At 36.1% G+C, this 22125-nt stretch overlaps 2 protein-coding genes across 6 annotated transcripts; one reads left to right on the top strand and one right to left on the bottom strand.

Moving 5' to 3' along the window:
- Positions 1-2604: 2604 nt before the first annotated feature.
- Positions 2605-8068, top strand: LOC138939217 (uncharacterized). Of its 4 annotated transcripts, none has more exons than XM_070306844.1 (10): positions 2605-2866; positions 2947-3237; positions 3308-3529; positions 3610-3685; positions 3932-4110; positions 4181-4436; positions 4797-5021; positions 5105-5185; positions 5304-5432; positions 5760-5850. In XM_070306844.1, coding segments are annotated over exons 2-10 (1272 nt in total). In that variant the 5' UTR covers positions 2605-2866; positions 2947-3135; the 3' UTR covers positions 5762-5850. The 4 variants fall into 4 exon arrangements, with proteins under 4 accessions (XP_070162945.1, XP_070162943.1, XP_070162942.1 ...); XM_070306842.1 differs by having other exon boundaries at positions 2606-2775; positions 5304-5401; positions 5760-8068; XM_070306841.1 differs by having other exon boundaries at positions 2606-2866; positions 5304-5401; positions 5760-8068.
- Positions 5432-20763, bottom strand: LOC138939218 (twisted gastrulation protein homolog 1-A). 2 transcript variants are annotated; one of them, XM_070306846.1, is made up of 4 exons: positions 19632-20763; positions 10008-10274; positions 8846-9052; positions 5432-8377 (listed from the first exon to the last, which is right to left on the bottom strand). In XM_070306846.1, exons 2-4 carry the CDS (start codon positions 10228-10230, stop codon positions 8076-8078), a joined length of 732 nt encoding a protein of 243 aa, XP_070162947.1. In that variant the 5' UTR covers positions 10231-10274; positions 19632-20763; the 3' UTR covers positions 5432-8075. The 2 variants fall into 2 exon arrangements, with proteins under 2 accessions (XP_070162947.1, XP_070162946.1); XM_070306845.1 differs by having other exon boundaries at positions 10008-10231; positions 19632-20761.
- Positions 20764-22125: the final 1362 nt, after the last annotated feature.

Here is a 22125-nt window from a genome sequence, read left to right as displayed (position 1 = left end):
TATGTTTTCTTGTTAAAAAAAGAAAAGATTGAAAATTTTTTATTAAATATTTAATATATTAATGTATTAATTTAAATATTGCTTGTTAATTATTAACTTAAATGTTAAATTATTAAAACAATTGAAAGAAGGTATAAAAATAACATAATATGCACATATTAATTTTACACAATAGATATGTTAGTAATATTAATGACAGGATTTATCTGTTAAAATTTATAGAAAAAAATGTTGATTTTATTTTACAATAGCTGAGAATGAGACTATAGATTGTCAATAACATTTTTCCATGCTAATTTTATCATTAAAAATATATTAATTTTATACAAAATTAATTTCAAATTATTACGAAGTTTGCATTTATTTTTTACGTTGAAACATTAACATAATATTAGTGTCACCATTTAACATATTATATGTTATATCGACGCAAAAAAATTGTGTGAACCGTTTGGGACGCGTGCGATATATTAAATTTAAGCCAAATTTTCCAACAATGTAAGAACAAAGTGCGTACTTCACTTCAGAGTGAAGTGCCGACTCGGGGAAAAAACATTCGTTCAGACGTGGTCAGTGACGCGGAGTTGCCTGTAAGGTTACCGCGACTTTACCGTTAAAGAGTCCCCACTCCGGGACCACCGGACCGCGCTACCTCCTGGACCCTCTTCGCCGCTTTCTCGTAACTTTGCCACAGCGCGATCGCGTTTCCAGTGTCTCTCGCTTCTGTCCTCGCTCGTTCGCCGTCTTTTTTTTTAATCATCCAAGTACGTCATTCCGGGCCCCTTTCACCTCCGACAAGGTTTACCTCTTTTCCGTATTCACTCGAGAAACAGAGGCACTTATACACAGATATGTATTTCTCGATATGTGTAATTCTCGATATATATATATATATATTATAATTATAATAATTATTAATATTTTTTAATTATATAATTATAAAAATAATAATAATAATAATAATAATATAATTATTATAATTATAAATTATATATATATATATATATAATATATGTATTTATTCTATGTATATACATGTAAAACATATATAAGACATATATATTTCTACTTACCGTGGTTACAAGAAATTATAATATGCACCTATTTAAACTTAATATTGACATAACCACATTTGATTGACAGCTCTGTTAGGCTATACGTGTGACGTTTGTATTCCAACATGGCGGCTATTTTAATCGACCAATCAGGAGGAGGAACAAGTTGGCGCTTCTCTGATAATTTAGGACTCTATTTATTATTTATATTATTAGATTAAGGATTCAGTAAAAAAGGAAAATGTTAAAAATTGCTACTTCAAGATATTGAGATAGATACGTCATTAAAGGAAAACAATCAATTATATTTTAGAACCATCAATCTGCGAATTAAACGCTATTTTATTAGATATGATATATGATAATACAACCAAATATGTCGTGATTGAATATAATTTGACTTTAAAGAGATAAATTTAATTTCCTTCTTTCTTTTCGCGTTTTTTTTTCTTTTTTTAGATATAATATAATTACAATAAAAAATATATTAAAATTTCAATAAGATTTTAATAAAATTCTGACGCGATAAGTCAAAAGCGAGTTGAGCATGAAAAAAGTGTTGCGGAAAAGACTATACTTTTCTAAGGTTGATATTAGGGACGTTATTAAAGACGCGAAACACGTCCCATATGGTACAGTACAGAACATTGCAGCAACATTGGAACATTGCCGCAATGTTGCTACAATGTTGCAATATTGTTGCAATGTTGCTGCAATGTTCTGTGCTGTATGGGGTAAAACGAATTAATGTGTTAGAGAAGTTTCGTTCGCTTTCTTTCCGCGAGATCTTCGCGTTATAAGTTTTTTTTTTAAATATATCCGCGTTCTTTTATAATTGCAATGTCAATCGAATCGCGTCGCGTCGTATCTCTGCGTTGATATAACCCCATACAGCACAGAACATTGCAGCAACATTGCAACATTGCCGCAATGTTGCTACAATGTTGCAATGTTACTGCAATCTTCTGTGCTGTATGGGACGTTACATTCGCAAATTTTGTAAATGATATTATTTGGAACTTATTGAAGAAGAAAATTACAAAATTATAAAATTGATGATTGTAATTTGAACTTTTTGATCAATTTAAAAATATGTATATGCTTTATTTTTATCAATTATTTTATCTTATGCTTTTTATAAAAATTTCCATATAATCACGATTATATCACGAATCTGAAAAGTATAAAAGTATATCGAACATTGCTATAAAAATGAGCCAGAACCTTGCTTAAAATTGTAAGAGTAAGGCTGGATTTTTTTTCATACCTTGGCAGAAAAGCAGAAAGCAGAAAACAGAAAAGCAGAAGCCAATCAGAACTCGCGCTGAATGAAATTTGACCAATTAGGACAAAGAGATTTTAGTTCCTTTTCTTTTGATTAGTCAAATTCCAATCTTTAATCTTCAATCTTCAGTTTTCAATGCGTAGTCTGATACGGGCTTAAGGACGTTGATGCGAAATAATATTGCATCCGTCAAAACAATGTTATCTTTCAATCGAGTCATGTGATTCTTTGACGAGAGCGCGACGCTCGGTCATTTACGCTTACAACCGTTATAATGGCGTCATCTGACAGAATCTCATAGTACTATCTCTCGCCCTGATAGCGTCCGGAGCCCGGAGCCCGGAGCGATGACCAGCGATGACAGTGGATGAATCCGCACGCAAGAGCTTGCTCTGGTATCTCACTCATACCACTCGTACAGCGAATATCCGAAGGGTTGGTGCTGACATCAGTACAAGAATCATGATTTTCCCACGAGATAATTCAATCTCTGAGCCTTTGAGTTAATTTAATTAGGAAGATATGAGTACTAAGATCGTTATTGTTATTAGAAATGATTCACACGTCTCTCATTAATGTCCTTCTATTTTCTTCTTTTTTTTTTAGGAAAAGTCTGCATTTCATCAGTGCATCAACCTTTTTGCCATATAATTGTTGCCTCTATAATATTTTATGTAATGGATCCTGGTAGCTGTTCTGTATTGTACTTCCTCTTTATGTTGGATATTTGAAATGTTTATGCGCGAGACAATGATGAGTTTTATTAGGTATTTGGCAATCTAAAAGAGCTCAGCTATGGCTGAAGGTGGAACAGAGCCAAAGTCTATTGATGGCCAGATTTCAAGGGGTCAGTTGGAAATAAACGAATGCCTCGGTAACTGGTTGACGTACTTACAGGTTGGTATGCCTTCGATATATACCTTTGTTGTATTGCTACACAGAAAATAAATCATTTCTCATACTACAGACACTTAACGGCCTATGTACGGCTGGTACTAAACTGGCCCAATCCCTGCAAGCACTTCTTTCCATGCATGATACAGTGGCACAATGCCGTCTAACGGGTCAATGTCTGGCTGGATGGGAAGAGTTAACAAGAGCCACACACATAGCCAGCAGTACTGTTAAGAATCATGTGATCACTGCTCTGAGGGATCATGAATCTCGTGACAATGATGGGGACAAGCATGTTAGTAATATATATTTAGTTAGACTATTTTTGTGTATTAAAGTATTATTGTAACTGATAGAATGCTTTTGCATTTTCAGGATATTCTGAGGGAAAATCTTTTAACATTCATAAACTTACAATATCAATTTTGTGTTGCTTGTTGCGAATGTTTAGGTAAGCCTGTATTATTAAAGTGATGCAATACTCGATAATTAAGTAGAATTATTGAAATATGAATTAAATTAGAATATAATATTATTTTAGTGAAATATAAAAATTAAAAATTAGACTAGCATTAAAGTAATTCTAGATTTTATGAAAATTAAAATTGTAGCAAGAGATAGTTAATGATTACACTTTGATTTTGATAAAATTAACGAAGTTTTACTTTTTCAATTGTTCTCTGATTTAACTATTCAGGTGGTATGGCAGAATGTTCTTGCTCCCAGAACGGTAGCGGTGATTGCGATATTGCTGCATTACAGCAATGCTTCGAGCGTCTTTACAGTTCACCAATACCGCCAATATCCTCCTCGTCTACGCAACACTCGATGCCGAATTGTCGGAGGTCCCCATTGCCGTATTCGTTGTTTCCACAGGTAATTAGTATGTTCATCAACTTTGAACGATTCGTGGTCAGCTCAATCATGCTCAGTTTCGTATATAAAGGTTCAAAGGAGATGGTCGGAAACGGCGGCGGCGGAAATGTCGGGCGAGTCCGTCGAGAGCACGATGAGGCGTTGGTCGATGCCTTGGGATTGCAAGCACGTCATAGAGTGGCCGCATCAGGACGCGAGGTCGAGATTAAGGGTGCCGCAGCAAGATCGCAGCAGATCGACCACACCTGATTCGGTGTGGAAAACGTCGACGATGGCTAGTCAAGACGGTCTGCAGGAAGCCATTCAGCTGTTATCATGCAAACCAGGTAGCAAAAATTCAAAAGTTCTTTAATGAATCCCTCGAAAATAAGATAAATGATTTTCATGTCGTGGGAGGAAACTTTATGGAAAATATTTCTTCGAAAAATGTAAGTGAATCTTTTTATGAAGAATCATCAGAAATGTGATTTGTGTGAGTCAAATTTAATCTTCGAAATAAAACAAAGTTGAAGCTCAATGTGTATCTGATCTTGCGAATATTAGAAATTCGTATCTCTGTGGAAAAACTTTTCTTTTAATTTGTAATTTTCGTAAAATTAAAAAGTTGAGTTTAGCGGGCTAAATATACATATAAGCTATTCTCTGTTTCGTGTTCTTCTGCGATTGGGAGGTTGTACGTTGTGCAGGAGTTCGACCGTCCAATCAACTCACGGCTTACAATAGTCAGCATATCCCAGGCGTCACCTTAACGACCTGCAATTTCGACTCGAATTACGACTCCACTATCTGGTCGGGATCGCGTAGAATAGGTTCTCCCAGATGCTGGCCTCAGGATTCTAGCGATCATTCTGATCAATCCGGACATCGTGATAGCGATCACAGTGTTCATAGCGGCGAACACAGAGATTCGGGTAAGATTCATCGACGTTTATCACAAAGATGAGATTCTTAAGCCGGTAAAATCGTTAGTGATATTGTTATAATATCATTGCAGAACAGAGTGGTGCCAGTGGCAGTCATGGCGATAGCAAGGATAGCATTCACTCGCATTGTGATTATAGAGAAACCGAAGCTGGTGAGTACGTTAAATATATCGCGCACGAAATATTTTTTGTTCTAAGCTACTTCTAAGAATACATTGTTGATAAAACTTGATCGAACCCGATAATTTCAGCTCGTATGTTTTGTTGAAGGTACAGCGGACACATTGCCGTCTCGCAAGAGCAGCTCGTCAACCGATTCCTGCCTCTCGGCGCACAGCCGATCGGGTTCGGAAAGCGCTGGTGGCGGGGTAAATAAACAAGATCAGTTGTTTTCTGATTGTTAGTGAATTTGAGTTTATTAAGCCGATATTCTTTCTGACATTGAGATACAATGAATAAAATCACAATACAGTGGATAAATTCTAAATGTATATACAAGAAATTTGAAGATTTAAACAAAACGGCTAAAACGTAGTAATGCTATAAGAGGATATATATTTAAGAGATGTATACGCAGTAAAAAAAATTGATAACATACAAATTACTTATACTGCTGCATCCTTATATTTACATTGTCTCGTTATATTACACAATGCTTGGAAACTAATTTCTCGTTTATTTTCTTGATCCCATCTCTCATACATCTCTAAACATCGTTGCTTTTAGGAATGTACGAGATCGCAATTGTACTCGATGTGGAGCGGTGGCGATTTGTCATTCATCAAGTTGCCGGAAAGCAACGAGATACAAGATGAACATCCACCCACTTAAATGTCTGTCACTATTACTTTTTATCTAAAATGTATCTGATGAGAAATTCAACCTTTGGATTACTGAGCCATGAAATAACTATTCTATCTTTTAATGATTTTTTTAAAGATATTACACGCTAAAAAAATAATATAAAATATATGAAATGTTGTTCTAAATATTAGTGTGACAAAATAGAAATATCTCGTGATCCAGCAATCCAAAGATAAGTCATCGCTACAATGAAATTTGTTGACCTGTTAATTCACTTAGTGATTCGACCAATTTTATTCGTGATGTGTATACGTGTTTATATTTGTGAGCGCGATATGACGGCGCGAGTTAGTACGTGCATATTGAGTGTGCAACAAACGATAGAAAAATATATAAAGAATGTTATACAGGGTGCTCACTTCGTAATATTTATTTATTGTGATATTTGTATATCGTAAAATATATATCATGCAAAAGATATATAAATTTATATGTCCTATTCATATAGAGCTGCATTTAAGGGCGTATTTGTATCATTTACACATACATCATACACGTTTAAATAATTTCTATTAATCTGATAAATACTACGAAGTGTGAAACTTTAAAAGTAAACGCTCTATATGTTGTTAAAGCTCCTATATACATATGTATGTATGATTCAGCTCACAGTTGAAGAGAATTCTCTCTTCAAATCTTTCGAATTTCGATACCAAAGCGCGTGCATCTGTGATCTACTATTATCGTTTTATCGTATCGGATAATGCAAAATTCGAGAGTGTCTTTGCACACCTCGCTAAATATCATTACACAATTGACGAAGAGCATATCACATTCCATTTGAAGAAACGACGCATTTTATATTTACTTCTACTTGCGTATCTCACATCATACGACTGTTACGCAGTACCGTTCGTAAATTCTCGACTACATATCCCATATTATATAAATAGAGAATTCAATACATCTGCATTAATTACATAAATAAAAATAAAAATAAAATTCACAAATAAATAATATTATTGTCAATATCTATATCTTTCTAAAATTTTTATTTTAAACTTTCTGTTTTAATATATACGCAGGATATCTACAAGGTTTGTTCTCACTCCTTATATTTCTGAACTGGTTTAATATAAAGGGTGGGAACAGACTTTATAGATACTTTGTGTATATATATATAATCGGTATATTTTCGATTATATAAATTTGTTACGTGTCTTATCTATCTATATTTTTTCCGATTAAAATAATTATTTTAAAAATATTTATATACGTATATATAAATACAACATATGATTATGATTCGTTATAATTCTTATAATTGTTTTAAAAATTGTCACTGCAAATATTTGGTGTCTCATTTTACAGTATATATATTCAGAGGTCTATCGTAACGGTACTGCAATTCACAATTATTTTTTCCAGAAGAATTTTGAATTCTTGCATGTATAAAGCGATCTCAATGTTCTGACCGAAATGAGATTTGATGTATGTACAATTTTACTTATAGCACGAATGCGATAATAAAAATTCTCGACGCTGTAATTTAACTTGACGCTACTCGAGTACATTCTTAATAAAAAAAAAGAAAAATAACCCGAGGGATTACATTTACATTCTTTATTATTGCAATCATATACAGAAACTAGTGCTCCGGTTCTCCAACTTGAAGAATTGTCGTGTCTGATCGCATTCGTGCTTCTCGACGCGAAAGTTATTACATTTTCACATCGTCGGCGATTTTATCTTAAATTATATCGCGATAAAGATCATTAAAATTCTTTCTCTAAGAGAAAAAAGTCCGACATTCTAAAATTAGATTTACATTTATGAGCTTCAATCGAAACTGATTATGTAAAAACTGAAAGATTTTTTAATGATTTCAACAATTCTCAAAATCATTTTCAAAGCGAGTTAACAAAACTCTAAAAAATGTAAATCTTGATCTTAAATACAATATAAAAATCGATAAAATATAAATCTTAATTGCAGATTCATTAAAGAATTTTATCGTCATGAAAATGTGGATTTAACGTTGGGGGTAGCGGTTCCTGAAAAATAAAACTCTAAGTGTATATCATGACTCAGGATAAAATGTATTTTTGCACGATAACAGATTCCATATGAAAGTCAACTCCGCGATGTAACAATCACCATTGTCGCGGCATATCATTCGCGCAGCACTTCTTTTTCCTTCATCGTTAAATAATTAAAAAAAAAAATTAAAACTGACAGCTAATCCATTCCGTCCTCGCCCAGCCCTTCCTCGTCCTGACCGTAATCGTTGTACTCGTCCGTCTCACCCTCCTTCTCCAGCGGACATTCCGTGCATCTCGACTCGTTGATCCCGTAGTTTATGCACGTGTTGCCTACGCATTCGCAACAACCGTCGTGGAACCACCTGTAGCTCGTGGCGCCCATGCTCTGGCAGGAAGCCCGACATTTGTTCCAGGAGACGCACTGTGCCATGAACGCGACGGTGCAATTCACTGTCATCACGTTTGGCTTCAGTGGACTCAGCTTTCCGTCCGCAGATTCTGTCATCCAAAATATATTTTTAATTTCCCGCGATTCAATTAATGCATAATTAAGCTTATCGATGCGGAGTCGGCACATCCATAAGTTTAATTATAAAATCTTCAATGTATATGAAAACTTATTTTATTATACGATAAAAATTATTTATTAAAAATTAAAAATAATTTATTTTATTATTTTACAATATTTACAATATTATATATATATATATATAAATAATTTAATATTTATATTATATTTATAATATCCTAATCAATTACCGCGCATAACATGCATATATATATATATATATATATATATATATGCAATCTATGATTAACTAATCTGTCTTAGCAATTTTTTTTACACCTGTCATTGAAAAATGTAAAGAAATATACGTTTATTCATATTTTTATTTGTATTTTTAACTGCATGTAAATTTTTTCTCTTGTCAATAGTTCACAATATTCGAAAAATTCGATACTTACGCAATTGATACTTCATTTCGTTTTCATGTTTCGGCGCGAGCAGTGACATGTCAAAATCTACCGGATACGTGAAGGTAAGCCATCGTTCGTGCGGATCCGCCTCGGCCGTGAGAGCTTGGAAGAGCGCCGGTATCGGATCGCTGAATTCCTCCACGTGGGATTTCCTACTCAACGGGTTATCGGTGACATTCGGTTTTGGGCATAGATCTGCGAAATGGATCGCGAAAACACATTATGTTGCTTGCATGTATGTCAAATCCGTCAATTCCGAAATTATATATATATATATATATATATATATATATATATATATATATATATTTTTCTGCCATATAAAATATTGCAATAAATATATTATTAAAATTATATTTATAATATATTAATAGAATAAAAAAGAAACATAGTTCGTAGAATTTATTTATAATTTTTAAAGTGTGCAGAAATGATCTCTATATTTGATCCTGTGTATTAACTGCAATTTAAACCCTGATTTTATCCAACTTTGTTTCCTCGCTTTTTTTTTGCGATCGTTAAACATTACACAGTTGGAAAAAAAATTTATGTTAAATTTAACACATATTGCATGTATCAAACGGTTGAAATTTTTGTGTTTCATTAATTTTTATATAAATTTAACATAATAATAGGGACTGGTCAAATGGTGACACTAATACTATGTTAAAATAGATTCAAATTTCAGTAAACAGAAATAAATTTTGTTTAAAATCAACATATTTTTGATGATAAAATTAACTTGCAAAAGAAGTTGTTGGTCTGTAGCCACTCTCACTTCTATTATAGAATAAAATCTATATTTTTTTCTGTAAATTTTAACAGAGAAATCCCTATCTAATAATACGAAACATATCTATTGTGTAAACTTCAAAATATGTGCACATTGTATTATTTTGACACTTTTTCTCTAATATTTGAATTCAATTAACACATGAAGGTGTTAAATATTTATCACAAGAATTTTAATCAAGATATTTTCTAACAAGAAAACACAAATTTTCCAACTGTGTGTATATCTCCTTGCTATAATTGCTATAATTAATTTCATGACATCGCGCACAGACTATTTCCAACGCATTAGTATAAATATCAGTAAGTATATCTGATAAATTAAAATTATCGAGCGTTTATCGCCCGCGTCTCTTACCTACGCACGAGCAGCACTCGTCGTACAGGTAGCTCAAGCACGAGAAGCATTCCTTGCAACAGGTGCAAGTGACCAGGTCGCACTTACAGCTCTGTGTCAGCATGCACTTGCTCACGACGCTGGCGCAGATCGCCTCGTTGCACGCTTCCGAGCGTTTCGTCGCGGTTGTCAGCAGCAGAATCCCGACGACGGCTGCGACGAACAACACGCTCCAGCTTGTCATCCTACTCGCGACAGATTTGATTTAGTTGCCTCACATGATATACACTATACACATAACGAACGAAATGCTGAGACATCTTTTTCTCTCACTAAATTCTCGTAAACATCATTCGGAGTCTACGTAACTTATAACAAGGACAGGTACAGAAACAAGAATAAGGATAAGCCTTTCCCAATATTATGTATATCGATGTAAATAAACAAGTATGAGGAAGAAATGTTTTGAAACTGTGCTGGAATAAATCGCGCGCCCCTCACAGCACCGAACATTGCAGTAAGATTATAGGGAGATTACAAACTTACATATTTTAATGATCATGTTACTGGTATACCACTAATCTTACAATAAGACCGTACTTTATAATATTGTCGGAAGATTAATGGAACTTTATTTCAATATTTTAACAACCTTACGCGCTAACCCATACAGCACCGCAAGATTGCAACAACATTGCAGCAACATTTTTCTGCAAGATTGCAACATTGCAGAAACATTACGAAACGTTGCTGCAACGTTGTTATGATATTGCAGCAACAGTAAAATGTCCGCCTACAGAAATATTGCAATATAATATTGCAGCAACATAGCAATATATATGCAATAATGCTTTATGTATATTTATCGACATAATATCTTTAACATATGAAAAAAATAATAAGAAATTAGGCATATAAGAATCAGGATTTAGTGTGTATATAGATTTTCTGTATTATAATAATAACGAAATTATAAATTGTAAATTTTTCGGTACACATTCGACTTCCTTCAGTGACAGAGAATATCTAAGAGAAATAAGAAAAAACTCAATTTGCAATTTTGTAAATTCACAATCTCTTTGTATCCGAAATATTCAGATATGCAAAAAGATTGTGGTGGATTTACGCATACAACAAGTTTTTTTCACATCTCTCTTGTCTTCATATAATCTCAAAATTTATTTATTAAAATCTGAAGTATCTTTTTTGCATGTTTGTCCATTCTTATATAAAATCAAAAATTAATATCAAATTTGATAATAATTTTTGATTTTATATAAGAATGGAAACTATTAAAAGAATTCTTAGTCCAATGTCTGAGTCCTTTGTGTTGAGGTTATATCATACAATTTAAACTAATAAAAATAGTTATATCTTTTATCTTATTAGCCGCTCTTTGTAAACTTTATATAATCATCGTGACTAAAAATTAAACGAATGAACTAGCGATTATCGAATACTTTCTTTGGAATATCTTTGGAATGTTAATGGGATGAATTTGGGCGAACATTTTCATGTTGCTGGGAGGTTAATGGCAGATTTATTAATCTCCGTGGAATGTTATTATCTTACAGCTTAAGATGATTGGAACCTTATTGGGATGTTGATGTGCTATGAGGGGCGCGTAACGAGACACTTTAATCAGCATGCTAGAAAATATTACTCAAAACAAATTGTATTAATAAATAAATTATTAAATCAAGAAGAAAGATAAGAAGAAATGATAGAGAAATTCTGTATAGCTAGAAGGAAAAGAAAGAATTTACTGTGTAAGTTACAAATAAAATGAGAAGGAGCCGCTGTGCTATTCGATATTTTTTACACAATTCAAATCATACGTCATGTTGATCATGCTTTGCAAAGTGTCAAAAAATTTAAATTTTTCTATGTAAAAGTTTTCTTCCACCGTAGAAATCGCAGAGAGTAGAATGTGACAGTATTAATTAAAATCTCGAAATCAAGTTTATATTCTCGATATAGTTAAGTCATAATCTACGTATTTCTGTCATGATATTCATATCGCGTTTTTCCTCAGACGCGGACTATTGTTTATGCGTAGATGCCGGACACTATGATTATAATGTCCCCTTACTCGCGCCATTCTCGGAGCGGTTACGGAGACGAGAAGAGCGGCGATTATGCCGACGAGGCACGATTAAGATTATTAAGAATATTCACGAATGTGAGTCAGGGTGTCATTAAGCGGGAACGCGTGCTAAAAAGAATGAAATTTCAGTCTCTTCTCCTGGCTTCAGTCTCTTCTACTAACCCGAGCCCAATCAGCGTAATGTTGCTCCAGGGATGACGCCGAGGTCACGCGTTTTAAAGTCGTTTAAACCTTCGCGAATTCGGGATCTTTTTTCCGCCAACAAATGTGTGGAATGTGTGATTTCCAGGACTTATTGTCCGAAAAAATTATTGCGAAAATTTTGAAAAACATATTACAGATCTTTCACATTACGAGAGAGAACGGCATTCTCGATAATATAATATTAAAATAAAATTTATATATTAAAATAAAATTTTTTTAAAATACAAAAATATTCATTTTTGAGATATAATATTTTATATACTAATATTTATCAAAATTACGTTTGCGCGCAAAAATCGCTTATCGTCTTAGATATATCTTTCATATAGAATATGTATTTAATTTCTGCACATATCGCGAATTTAATTATCTTTCTAAAAAGATAAGAGATCATCAGAAGTGCGAAAAAAAATTGTGCTACAAGCTAGAAAGTGATCGTTTCTAAAAAAAAAAAAAATCTCATAAAATTCCAAGCGAATCACATTTTTCACTTTCAGAGCCATTACGTCTTTGTGCGAGCCGACAAGTATGCGCAAATTATCCCCCGGAGCATTGAATACCTGTCGACGTAGAGAGAAGGATAAGGAGAGAAGAACGACATTAATCGAATGCGAAAATCGTTCGCGCAATAATTGCATCTTTCCAACGTGCCCATTAAACGTCTATTTATATCGCTCTTAACCGCGTCCTACGACAACTCCGGTGAATTATTATTGAAAAAGAATTCCACTATACAACGACCTGTTACACACGGCGATTGAAAAGCGGCGTGATCCCGATACGATCTGATATGTGTCACCACTATGTGGCGACTTTCACGTTCACTTTCCACATGTTTTTTGTTTCCCTTATCTCTTGTTCATTAATGTACTACTAGGCATCATTGTAAATTAATTCAAGTGAAACCTGAAGAAGAGAAAAGATAGTATCTAACTATCCAGTTAAGCTTATCGCTCATCAAACAATTAACTCAAACAGTTTCGTCGATAGACATGTTAATCTGATAGACATATTAATTGATTCATCTTTATTGTAATATTAAAATATAAGAACTTTCACATTTCAAAGAATATATTAATCATATAAGTATTCACTTTTTCAGATTTGCTAATAATTATTAATTTCTGTAAAAATTAATAATTATTAATAACTATAATAAAAACATAATAATGATAATTAATAATTCTCAATTTATAGAATAGAATGAGGATTTTAGCATGACATATATATATATATATATATATATATATATCATTTCAAATAATTTAATACCTGAACGATCTCGTTGCGTGATCCTGCCGATTGTCAAATATAATCAAGATTCACCCCAAGAACACACTTTAAACAATTGTATTTTCCATATAACTTTGATTATTTTATTATATTTTATTATTAATATATTTACTTGTTTTATATTAACTTTTTTACTTACTATTTTATATTTATTATTATATTTATTATATTTTATATACTACACCCTTTTAAAATTACGCCTTCCCTTTTCTTGTACATTTATATTTTTGCTCACAATTATTTCTCACATTCATACTCCATGTTCACATTTTGTACATCTTCCACGTATATAATTGTTAAAAAAAAAAAAAAAAAAAAAAAAAAAAAAAAAAAAAAAAAAAATTCACTCTTTTATTTTACTCTACTTAATTATTATTAATTTTATTTTACTCCACGAATTTTCACTCTACGCTTCCCACTTTATACTTATATGATCGTGTCACTTTTCAACTAGTTGAGTCTCACAGCTCATTTCGCCGAGCGCGCTACCGAATGACAGTGCTTACTGCGGCAGATTCCTACGGTGGTCTCACGGGAGGATTTTGACGGAGGTACGGGCTATAGTTTTAAAGGTAGGAGACCCCCCCCCCCCACTCCCCTCCACTCTAATTTTCGAAAGGGTCTCTCGGGGGTCATCCGTAAATGAAAGCGCACCGACCATCGTGCAACCATGGTTTTACGATGGCTTTCAGGTAATTATCTGCTATTCGCCCTCCCTCCCTCCCTCCCTCCCTCTCCTCTCCTCTCCTCTCCTCTCCTCCCCCCCCCTACGCCTCGCCCCTCTTCTACTCCTACCTTGGCATAAGCGATCGCACTTTTCGGCAGCTCAATCGGCTGTTGAAGGTCCTACCCTCATGAATAGATTCTCGGTAAATGAATCACACGCGATAAGGAGCACGAAGATTTATCATTTCGGTATCGAAATTTAATATAAAAATTTCAAAAACCATTTTCCTCGGTCAATTCCCATCCACAGAGGACGTCAACAACATTGTTCAAGCAATAGCGAACTATTCGTTAAAACTAACCTATTACGTTTCAGATATAGATTAGGGATGTTTTTTACCTTCGCCTTGACAAATTACAGCGACCGATCCTTTCTAATAATCGCTTTTAGAGTAGATTCCAGGACGGGAAATATTGACTCAGGTTTGACGAAGGGGAAAATTCGACGCGAGCGAGACTCGTAAAGCCCGAAGCGCTACAAGAGAGGATATCCCTGATTGTCAAGCGCCACCATAAATGGGGATTATGGCGCATCTTAAAATATAGACCAAGCGAAATTTGTATAATTCGATGAGTCATCTCGGATATTGTGCGAGAGAATACGGTTTACGAGGTTTTCAGGCCAATTCATTATCGCATACTTGTGTACGGGAACGATAAAACTACCGTTAGGAGACAACAATAGCACCCTATTATATCATCGAGACGATAAACGTTATTTGACGATCGTCGAATCGTTACGTAAAGTGGAAGAGCAAGCTTTCCCGCACTTTATCGTTCGAGCTATTCATTATAAGCAATAAATCACTCCGCTTTCTACATTCAAAGGAAGCTTGTCAGAACCCGAATGCAGAAAGCTCAAGTAAATAAACACGCGACGCGCGATACGCTCGGGACACCAAGTATACAAGAAGAGAGAGAGAGAGAGGGGGGCAATCAAAGAGTTTTAATAAAAATTCTAGCTCGCGAGCGAAATGTGGATGTTTGTCATCCAGGGACAGGTATGCTGCTGCTCATGCTGACACTCACAATCAGCCTCGCCTCTCGTTCTCTGGCCCGAGGCGATGGAATTATTTCAATAGCAAACGCCAATCGCCTTCGCAGAAGGCGTCGGCAACAAGCCTGGTATCTCTATCTCTACCTACGTGTCAGCTACGTGTACATACGCGGCGTTCACACGGCGGAGGAAGACTTTCCAATCATTTTCTGTTACTACTGAAATGGGCCCCCCCGGGTCACTTGTCTTCTCTTCCTCCGCCCTCGTCGCGTGCCAATCTTTAAGGATGTGCGTGTCATGTGTCAAAACATGTGACGAAAGCATAAAAATTTTGTAGACTGTTCTACTATTTCTTATGATTAAATAAATTCATCTGTGCAAAACATGAGCACAATTCTCTTAACGGTTTGGAAATTATTTAAGTTTAACGTTGGTATTGATTATTATGGAAAATCATACATTGTAGCGCTTATTGACAAATTTGACAAAGAAGAAGCATTGCCAGCGAAAGAAAAGTTTTCACATGTATTAAGAAAAGTCTAATAAATATTTGTGCAAAACTTGATTTAAATCCACTTGCTCGTTTAAATGTTATTTACTAAAAATTGTAGAAAAGTATCATCTGTCGCCCCTCTCTTTCTCTCTCTCTCTCTCTCTCCCTCTCTTTCTGAAAATTACTCGTTTTTTTTGTTTCTCGCAGTTGATTTCAGGGAATATTCACGATCAAAAGTTTTTGTTATAAATTAGGAAAAATATTAATTACAACTATTTTCTTTTACGAAGACGTCAAAAACCATATTATTTTGTGATACTTTAATTCTTTTTATAATCCGAATTTATTTATTTGGTTTTTCAAACAGTATAAACGTAAAAAATATGTTCTTTTTTAATTTGGACAGTCTTTTGCTACTGTATTGTACAGCCAAAACATCCTTAAACACGTGAATAAAAAAATCGTGTAACGACTGCTGTAAAGTAAATGCAAATATATATATATATATATATATATATATATATATAATAAAGGAAGATAAGGATATCATAAAAATATTTTTAGAAACGTTTTACATATAGAAAAAGATTTCGATCTGAAGATCTCTGAGATATTTAATTTTTACATTTTATTTTCGCGATGTGTTTAAAAGTAACGCATTTGCATATCCGCGTTTCAAACAAATGGAAAATTCAATACGCAAATTATTTGGAAAGGGTTGAGATGGCTGGATCATTCATCCGTTTCTGTGGAATCGCAGTCGAATTTCGCGAAAGTTTGGCCTTTTACATGTCGCGTTCACCATGACGTAATAACCAGCAGATCTGAGTATCTCTTTTATAATCTCTCTCTCTCTCTCTTGCCATATGTTAAGATACTATTTTTATTAATCTCTTGATATATATATAAAGATGAACGCGACCGTTTAGATAATATATTGTATTTTTAATTTTACGCAATATATTCCGTATAATTAGTGATAGGATTTATCTGTTAAAGATTATTATAAAAAAAAAATGTTGATTTTATTCTACGATAGGAGTGAGAGTGACTACAGACTGTCAATAATAATAACATTTTTCCAAGTTAATTTTATCATTAAAAATATATTGATTTCATACAACATTTATTTCAAATTATTATGAAGTTTGCATTCGTTTTGTGTTGAAATATTAACATAGTATTAATGTCATCATTTACCATACAGTACAGAACATTGCAGCAACATTGCAACAATATTGCAACATTGTAGCAACATTGCGGCAATGTTGCAATGTTGCTGCAATATTGCTGCAATGTTCTGTGCTGTATGGGTTAATATTATGTTAAATCAATACAAAAACATGCGATATACGTACATTAAATTTAAGCCAAGTTTTTCAACAATGTATAGAATTAATTATAAGCAATTTGCGCCCTTTCTCTCCCTTTATTTTTATATTGAACGATGCAAAACGACCGCGCGAAATAATTATAGCAACTCGATCGCCCACGGTTCTAGAAGACTGGTCGCATCTGGTGACCTCCTTCGCGCGTAAATATCCGCGTTATCGAAGCATCGCTGTCAATTGGCATCGCGCCGTTATTGCGCTATCGCTGCCATTTATAGTGTCGTCTGCTATATTATTATTTTCGGTTATTGCAGGAATTGCCGAGCGCACGAGACACGCGCTCGCGAGCCTATTCGCGCGCTGGTCGTCATCGAACAGCTCGGAATTGCAACGCGCGTTTAGCGTTAAATGCTGTACGCAAGACGCGACAGTCTACGATAACATTGAATAGCATCTTAATAAGAGACAAGAAAAGATCGGAATCACAGCCATATTTAACGCTAGCAAAGATGTCGATCAACAGAATGATAAAAATAGCGATAAAAAAAAATTGCGCTTAATGCAATTAATTATATATATATAATTAATGAAGAGAAATTAATTATTGACGGAGAGAATCTGTCATATTTATAAATATGTATAATGTTTATTTATCTCTTTCTGTATATTTTATTAGTTATACTAGTCATTATTATCTGTATTTACTGTAAGCGTCTCTCTCTTCTCTTATCGCTCATTAAATTCGATGCTAATTATCACTTCTTGTTTACTCCTCATTTACGATAAATACAATTCTTAGTGATTCGTTCAGATGGATCTTCGAATCGTACAATCATTAATTAGGGTACAAAGTAAGGGTACCAGTCACATGACTTTTCGTGAATCAAAACGATGTCATGCTCGATAGATCTCTGTCGACTTTTTCCAATCGCTTAATCATCGAAATTCCGGCAATGTATTTGAAAATATTAATTTAATCGGCATTTGATGCCCGAAAAGGTAAATTTGACGCGCGTTAGAGATTAAAAGCATAATTGCATATATATTATATTGTTATGTTGCTGCAATATTATATTGCAATATTTTTGTAGGCGGACATTTTACTGTTGCTGCAATATCATAACAATCAGATTTTATGCCCTATATGTTATTTTCACTTCTCGGTCCGCAAAATAGCAACAGTTTAACTTATGCTTGACGGAGTTTTCTTTTCCTCTAACTTTTATGAAATTTTAAAAATAAAGAACATCACAAAAAATATCATCGAATTATAGAAATCAAGATTAACCTATTTTAAAATATTCAAACTCATTAAACAAATGCGAAGTAGTGATCAATTCAACCACAACTATTGAAATTGATTACTGATCCAGTAAACAAAATTAATTTAATTCCCATCGTCTTCTGTTCGAAGAAAACTCGCACTATCTTTCAAAATTATCCCCCCCCCCCAAAAAAAAAACAGTTTTTTACCTAAGAATACCGGTTTTTTTTACTTAGTTTCTTCCTTCATTTTTAAAAAACTCGGTTTCTTAAATTCTCGTTATCGCCATCGATGCATCGCACAAGTATTTGCGTCTGTTTCGCGGTTTTCTCGAGAAACTGTAAATAGGAAAAAATGTGCGTATTGAAACGCCACTGTGCGAATATAGATCGCCCTATTCAGGATAATCTATTCTGTCAACGTTACCGTTCTCGTAAAAGTATGACTGAGCTCGACTGATGAGCGCGTCTCTCAATTGATACGGGAACTGATAAAACGATTTATATCGATCCCGAATTTCCGCGCTCTCGCTGAACGATTTCCTCGTAGCCGCATTGCAAATAGATTGATCACGCGCCACACGCTTTGTTCCCCATCCAATCGCACCCTCCATCGAAAATAACTCTCCTTCTCGTTAAAGAAGTTTCAGCGAAGCTGAAGAAGGAAGAAGGAAGAAGAAGGGAACTCTAAAACACACAGAAATTAGAAACAGCCGAGCAGGCCGGTTCTTTTTCTCTCTCTCTCTCTCTCTCTCTCTCTCTCTTTCGTTCTCGAAGCAGCAAGCTTTCGTCGGTCGCAATCTCCTCTCTCGTTGAACAAACTTTTCGAGTTCCGTGTCAACAAACAAGCTCTCCGAGAAGCGATTTCCGTGAGAGAAGGAGGAGGACTTGGCTTCTCCGCAGTTCGTCGGCCTGAGAGGAGAGAGAGAGAGAAAGAGAGAGATCTGGACCGGGATAATACGTGACTCGCCGAGAGATCGCCGGCGATTATACGCTCGAATTCGAATGCCTCTTTAATTGAAGGTGAGCTATTTTCCATGATCACAGGAGAGGAGGCCGGCAGCCGCGATCTCTTTCTCAGTCTTTCTCTCTCTCTCTCTCTCTCTATCGCGCGCGCGTTCGCGAAGGGAGATCTATCTAACGGCGATAGTCGATCGATATAAGTATATATATATATATATATATATATATATATATATATATATATATATATATATATATGTATATTTACCTGGCACTACTACGACGACGTTTTCTCTCGTGTTCCAACGACGGGAGGGCGGTTGTGCGCGCCAGTTACCTACGCGCGTGAGAAACTATTTTAAGAGCGCGCAACCGGTTCGCGCGTTGCGACGACCGCTTCGGGACATGTTTCTTCGGCAAGAGGCGAAATCCTTCCTTCCATCGTCCGGGAAGAGGAGCGAGGATTACCTTCGCGCGCGATCCTCACAACGGAGTCCCGGTATAATCCTCTCGATCATCCGATCACAACGCGGAGCATTTAAATCCAATCGAACAATCCGATCCACCTGTCACGAACTTATAAACATGCGGTCGCAATCGCGGGACGAAAGTCACCTACGTCGATCCTCGGAGTCGCCCCGATCCTCGCGCGATCCTTCTCCTCGATTCGTTCGATCAAACGCTCTCGCGGCAATCGCGCGCTGTATATATATATATGTCACAGGCGTGTTTACGACACACCGATTCTCTCGCCTCTCGCGGGCGCGGCGGCGCGTGCATATACACACGGTGCGCGACCGGCCGTCAAAACAAACACGCGGGGTGACGATGAGCGAGGTCCGTCTACCGCGAGGATCCTCTTCCTGTTCGGCGGCCGTGTCTCCCATTCGGTTGCGCGGCGGGATGCGCCAATCGCGTGAATTCCGCACGCGTTTCGCACGCGGCCGCGCGTCCCGTCGTCCTACGTCGTCTTTATCGCGCTGCGACGCATCGCGACGCACTGCGTCGCCGCGGATCGCGATATCGCGATCGGCCTCTCCTCTCGCTCGAAGATCGGAGGAGGAGCGAGGAGGTGGCGAACGTCCGTCGTCGTCTTTTTTCTTTTTTTTTTTTTCAAAATTGGCGGCCGTATCCCGCGAGACGAAGAGAGAGAGAGAGAGAGAGAGAGAGAGAGAGGAAATAAATGCGAAATGTAGACAGAGAGATTTTGTCGGCGGGTGTGACGAAACGAAGAGCGGTTCTCATTGGACTGAATTAAGGAAGAGCGTGGACCCGCGGAGAAGGATCGCGGAGAAGCGAAAGAAGGAGGTGGGGGTGGAGGAGAAGGAAAGGGAGGTGGTGGTAGCGCTCGCCGCTGATGATGATGGTGGTGGTTGTACCGTCGCGGATCTCTCCGGTGGAGGTGGAGAAGAGAAGAGCGAGAACGAGATAGCGCGCGCGCGCGCAGAGAGAGAGAGAGAGAGAGAGAGAGAGAGAGAGAGAGAGAGAGAGAGAGAGAAAGAACGACTCCGCTGACGGTCGGGTAGTCCGGACTACCGACTGCTTAAGACTGGTTTTCAATTTTTTCCGACTTTTTGTTTTACCTGTACCTCCCAGCACAGTCTCACCGCGTCTCTCTGCCTCTCTCTCTCTCTCTCTCTCTCTCTCTCTGATCCTCTCCCTCTTCCTCCTGCCCTCCCGCAGAGCGTGTTAGACGACTAACGGGTGAGCCGAGAGCTCCGGGGCCGCTCCTCGATCGCCACCGGTCGATCGGACCGACTCCGAAATCCTCGGAGACGGATTTCTCTCTCTCTCTCTCTCTCTCTCTCTCTCTTCTCCGGATGGTCCTCCGCGATGAATCTTTCGATCGCCGAGAGTTTTGTTCGCCTCCGAGAACAAAGCACGATGATATCGAAGTATATTAGAGTCGGGAAGAATTTTATTATCCGATTAATCTGTTGATAGAATGTATTCATTACGCGATTAAGCTCCGTTACTCAAATCGCGTAGAGCTCGGATAATTATACGCGAGGTATAGTTATCGGGGAAAAAAAGATCTTCCGTCTCATTGACATATACATATAATTCACAATTTATTTATTTATTCTTTTACGCTTTCGTTGTAACTCTCGTTGCGTGTCTGTCTCTTCTCATTTATTCTCCCATCATCCTATTCTGCTTTCAGTTTGTCGATGTCGAAATTGTAATTACATCTTTCTCTTTTTGTATTAAAGGGATCTCTTTCTCCCCCCCCCTTCCCGCTTATAAATAAATAAATTCCATTATAAATATATAAATGATAAATAAATAATAAAATAAATAATAAATAAATAAAATAAACATTTTCGATTATAATTAAAGGGGGCTCTCGATATTTTCGCCGAAATTTCACGGGCACGCGATAAGCGCAAAATTGACAGTTGATTCTCGTCGAATATTATTTTATTATTATCGTATTAAATATGCGCAGAATCCTTAATTGGTGGAAATCAAATAGCTCATGGGGGGGCGGGGAGGGGGAGGGGGAGAGGGGAGGGAGGAGGAGGATGGGTTAGGATTAACGAGCGTGTTTTACGTTCGGCGAAAGTAAAGCGAACGATTTTTTTTGTCAACAACATAAATTCCGATATGCTAACGACTCGTCCCAGAAGATTTATCTTCGATGACTTTACGCAATTCGAAGCTATCCGCGAAGTTAAACGATTCAAAATACGACTCAACTTGTTTTCGCATCGATTGGATATTCTGCGTATCTAAAATAAACGCTGTCGTTCTCCTCCGCT

Source organism: Polyergus mexicanus, unplaced genomic scaffold (assembly GCF_030449975.1).
Source record: "Polyergus mexicanus isolate NDT 795.1 unplaced genomic scaffold, iyPolMexi1.0 SCAF_14, whole genome shotgun sequence".
Lineage (NCBI taxonomy): Eukaryota > Metazoa > Arthropoda > Insecta > Hymenoptera > Formicidae > Polyergus > Polyergus mexicanus.
The sequence above is the reverse complement of the archived record's forward strand: the minus strand, read 5'-3'. Positions and strand labels throughout refer to the sequence as shown.

Coding starts and splice junctions, on each gene's coding strand:
- LOC138939217 (XM_070306842.1), top strand. CDS start 3,136: ATGGCTGAAGGTGGAACAGAGCCAAAGTCTATTGATGGCCAGATTTCA. Junction 3,530..3,609: donor ACAATGATGGGGACAAGCAT/GTTAGTAATATA, acceptor TTGCATTTTCAG/GATATTCTGAGGGAAAATCT. Junction 4,437..4,796: donor GCTGTTATCATGCAAACCAG/GTAGCAAAAATT, acceptor TACGTTGTGCAG/GAGTTCGACCGTCCAATCAA.
- LOC138939218 (XM_070306846.1), bottom strand. CDS start 10,230: ATGACAAGCTGGAGCGTGTTGTTCGTCGCAGCCGTCGTCGGGATTCTG. Junction 9,053..10,007: donor CGAGTGCTGCTCGTGCGTAG/GTAAGAGACGCG, acceptor TCCATTTCGCAG/ATCTATGCCCAAAACCGAAT. Junction 8,378..8,845: donor CGAAATGAAGTATCAATTGC/GTAAGTATCGAA, acceptor TTTGGATGACAG/AATCTGCGGACGGAAAGCTG.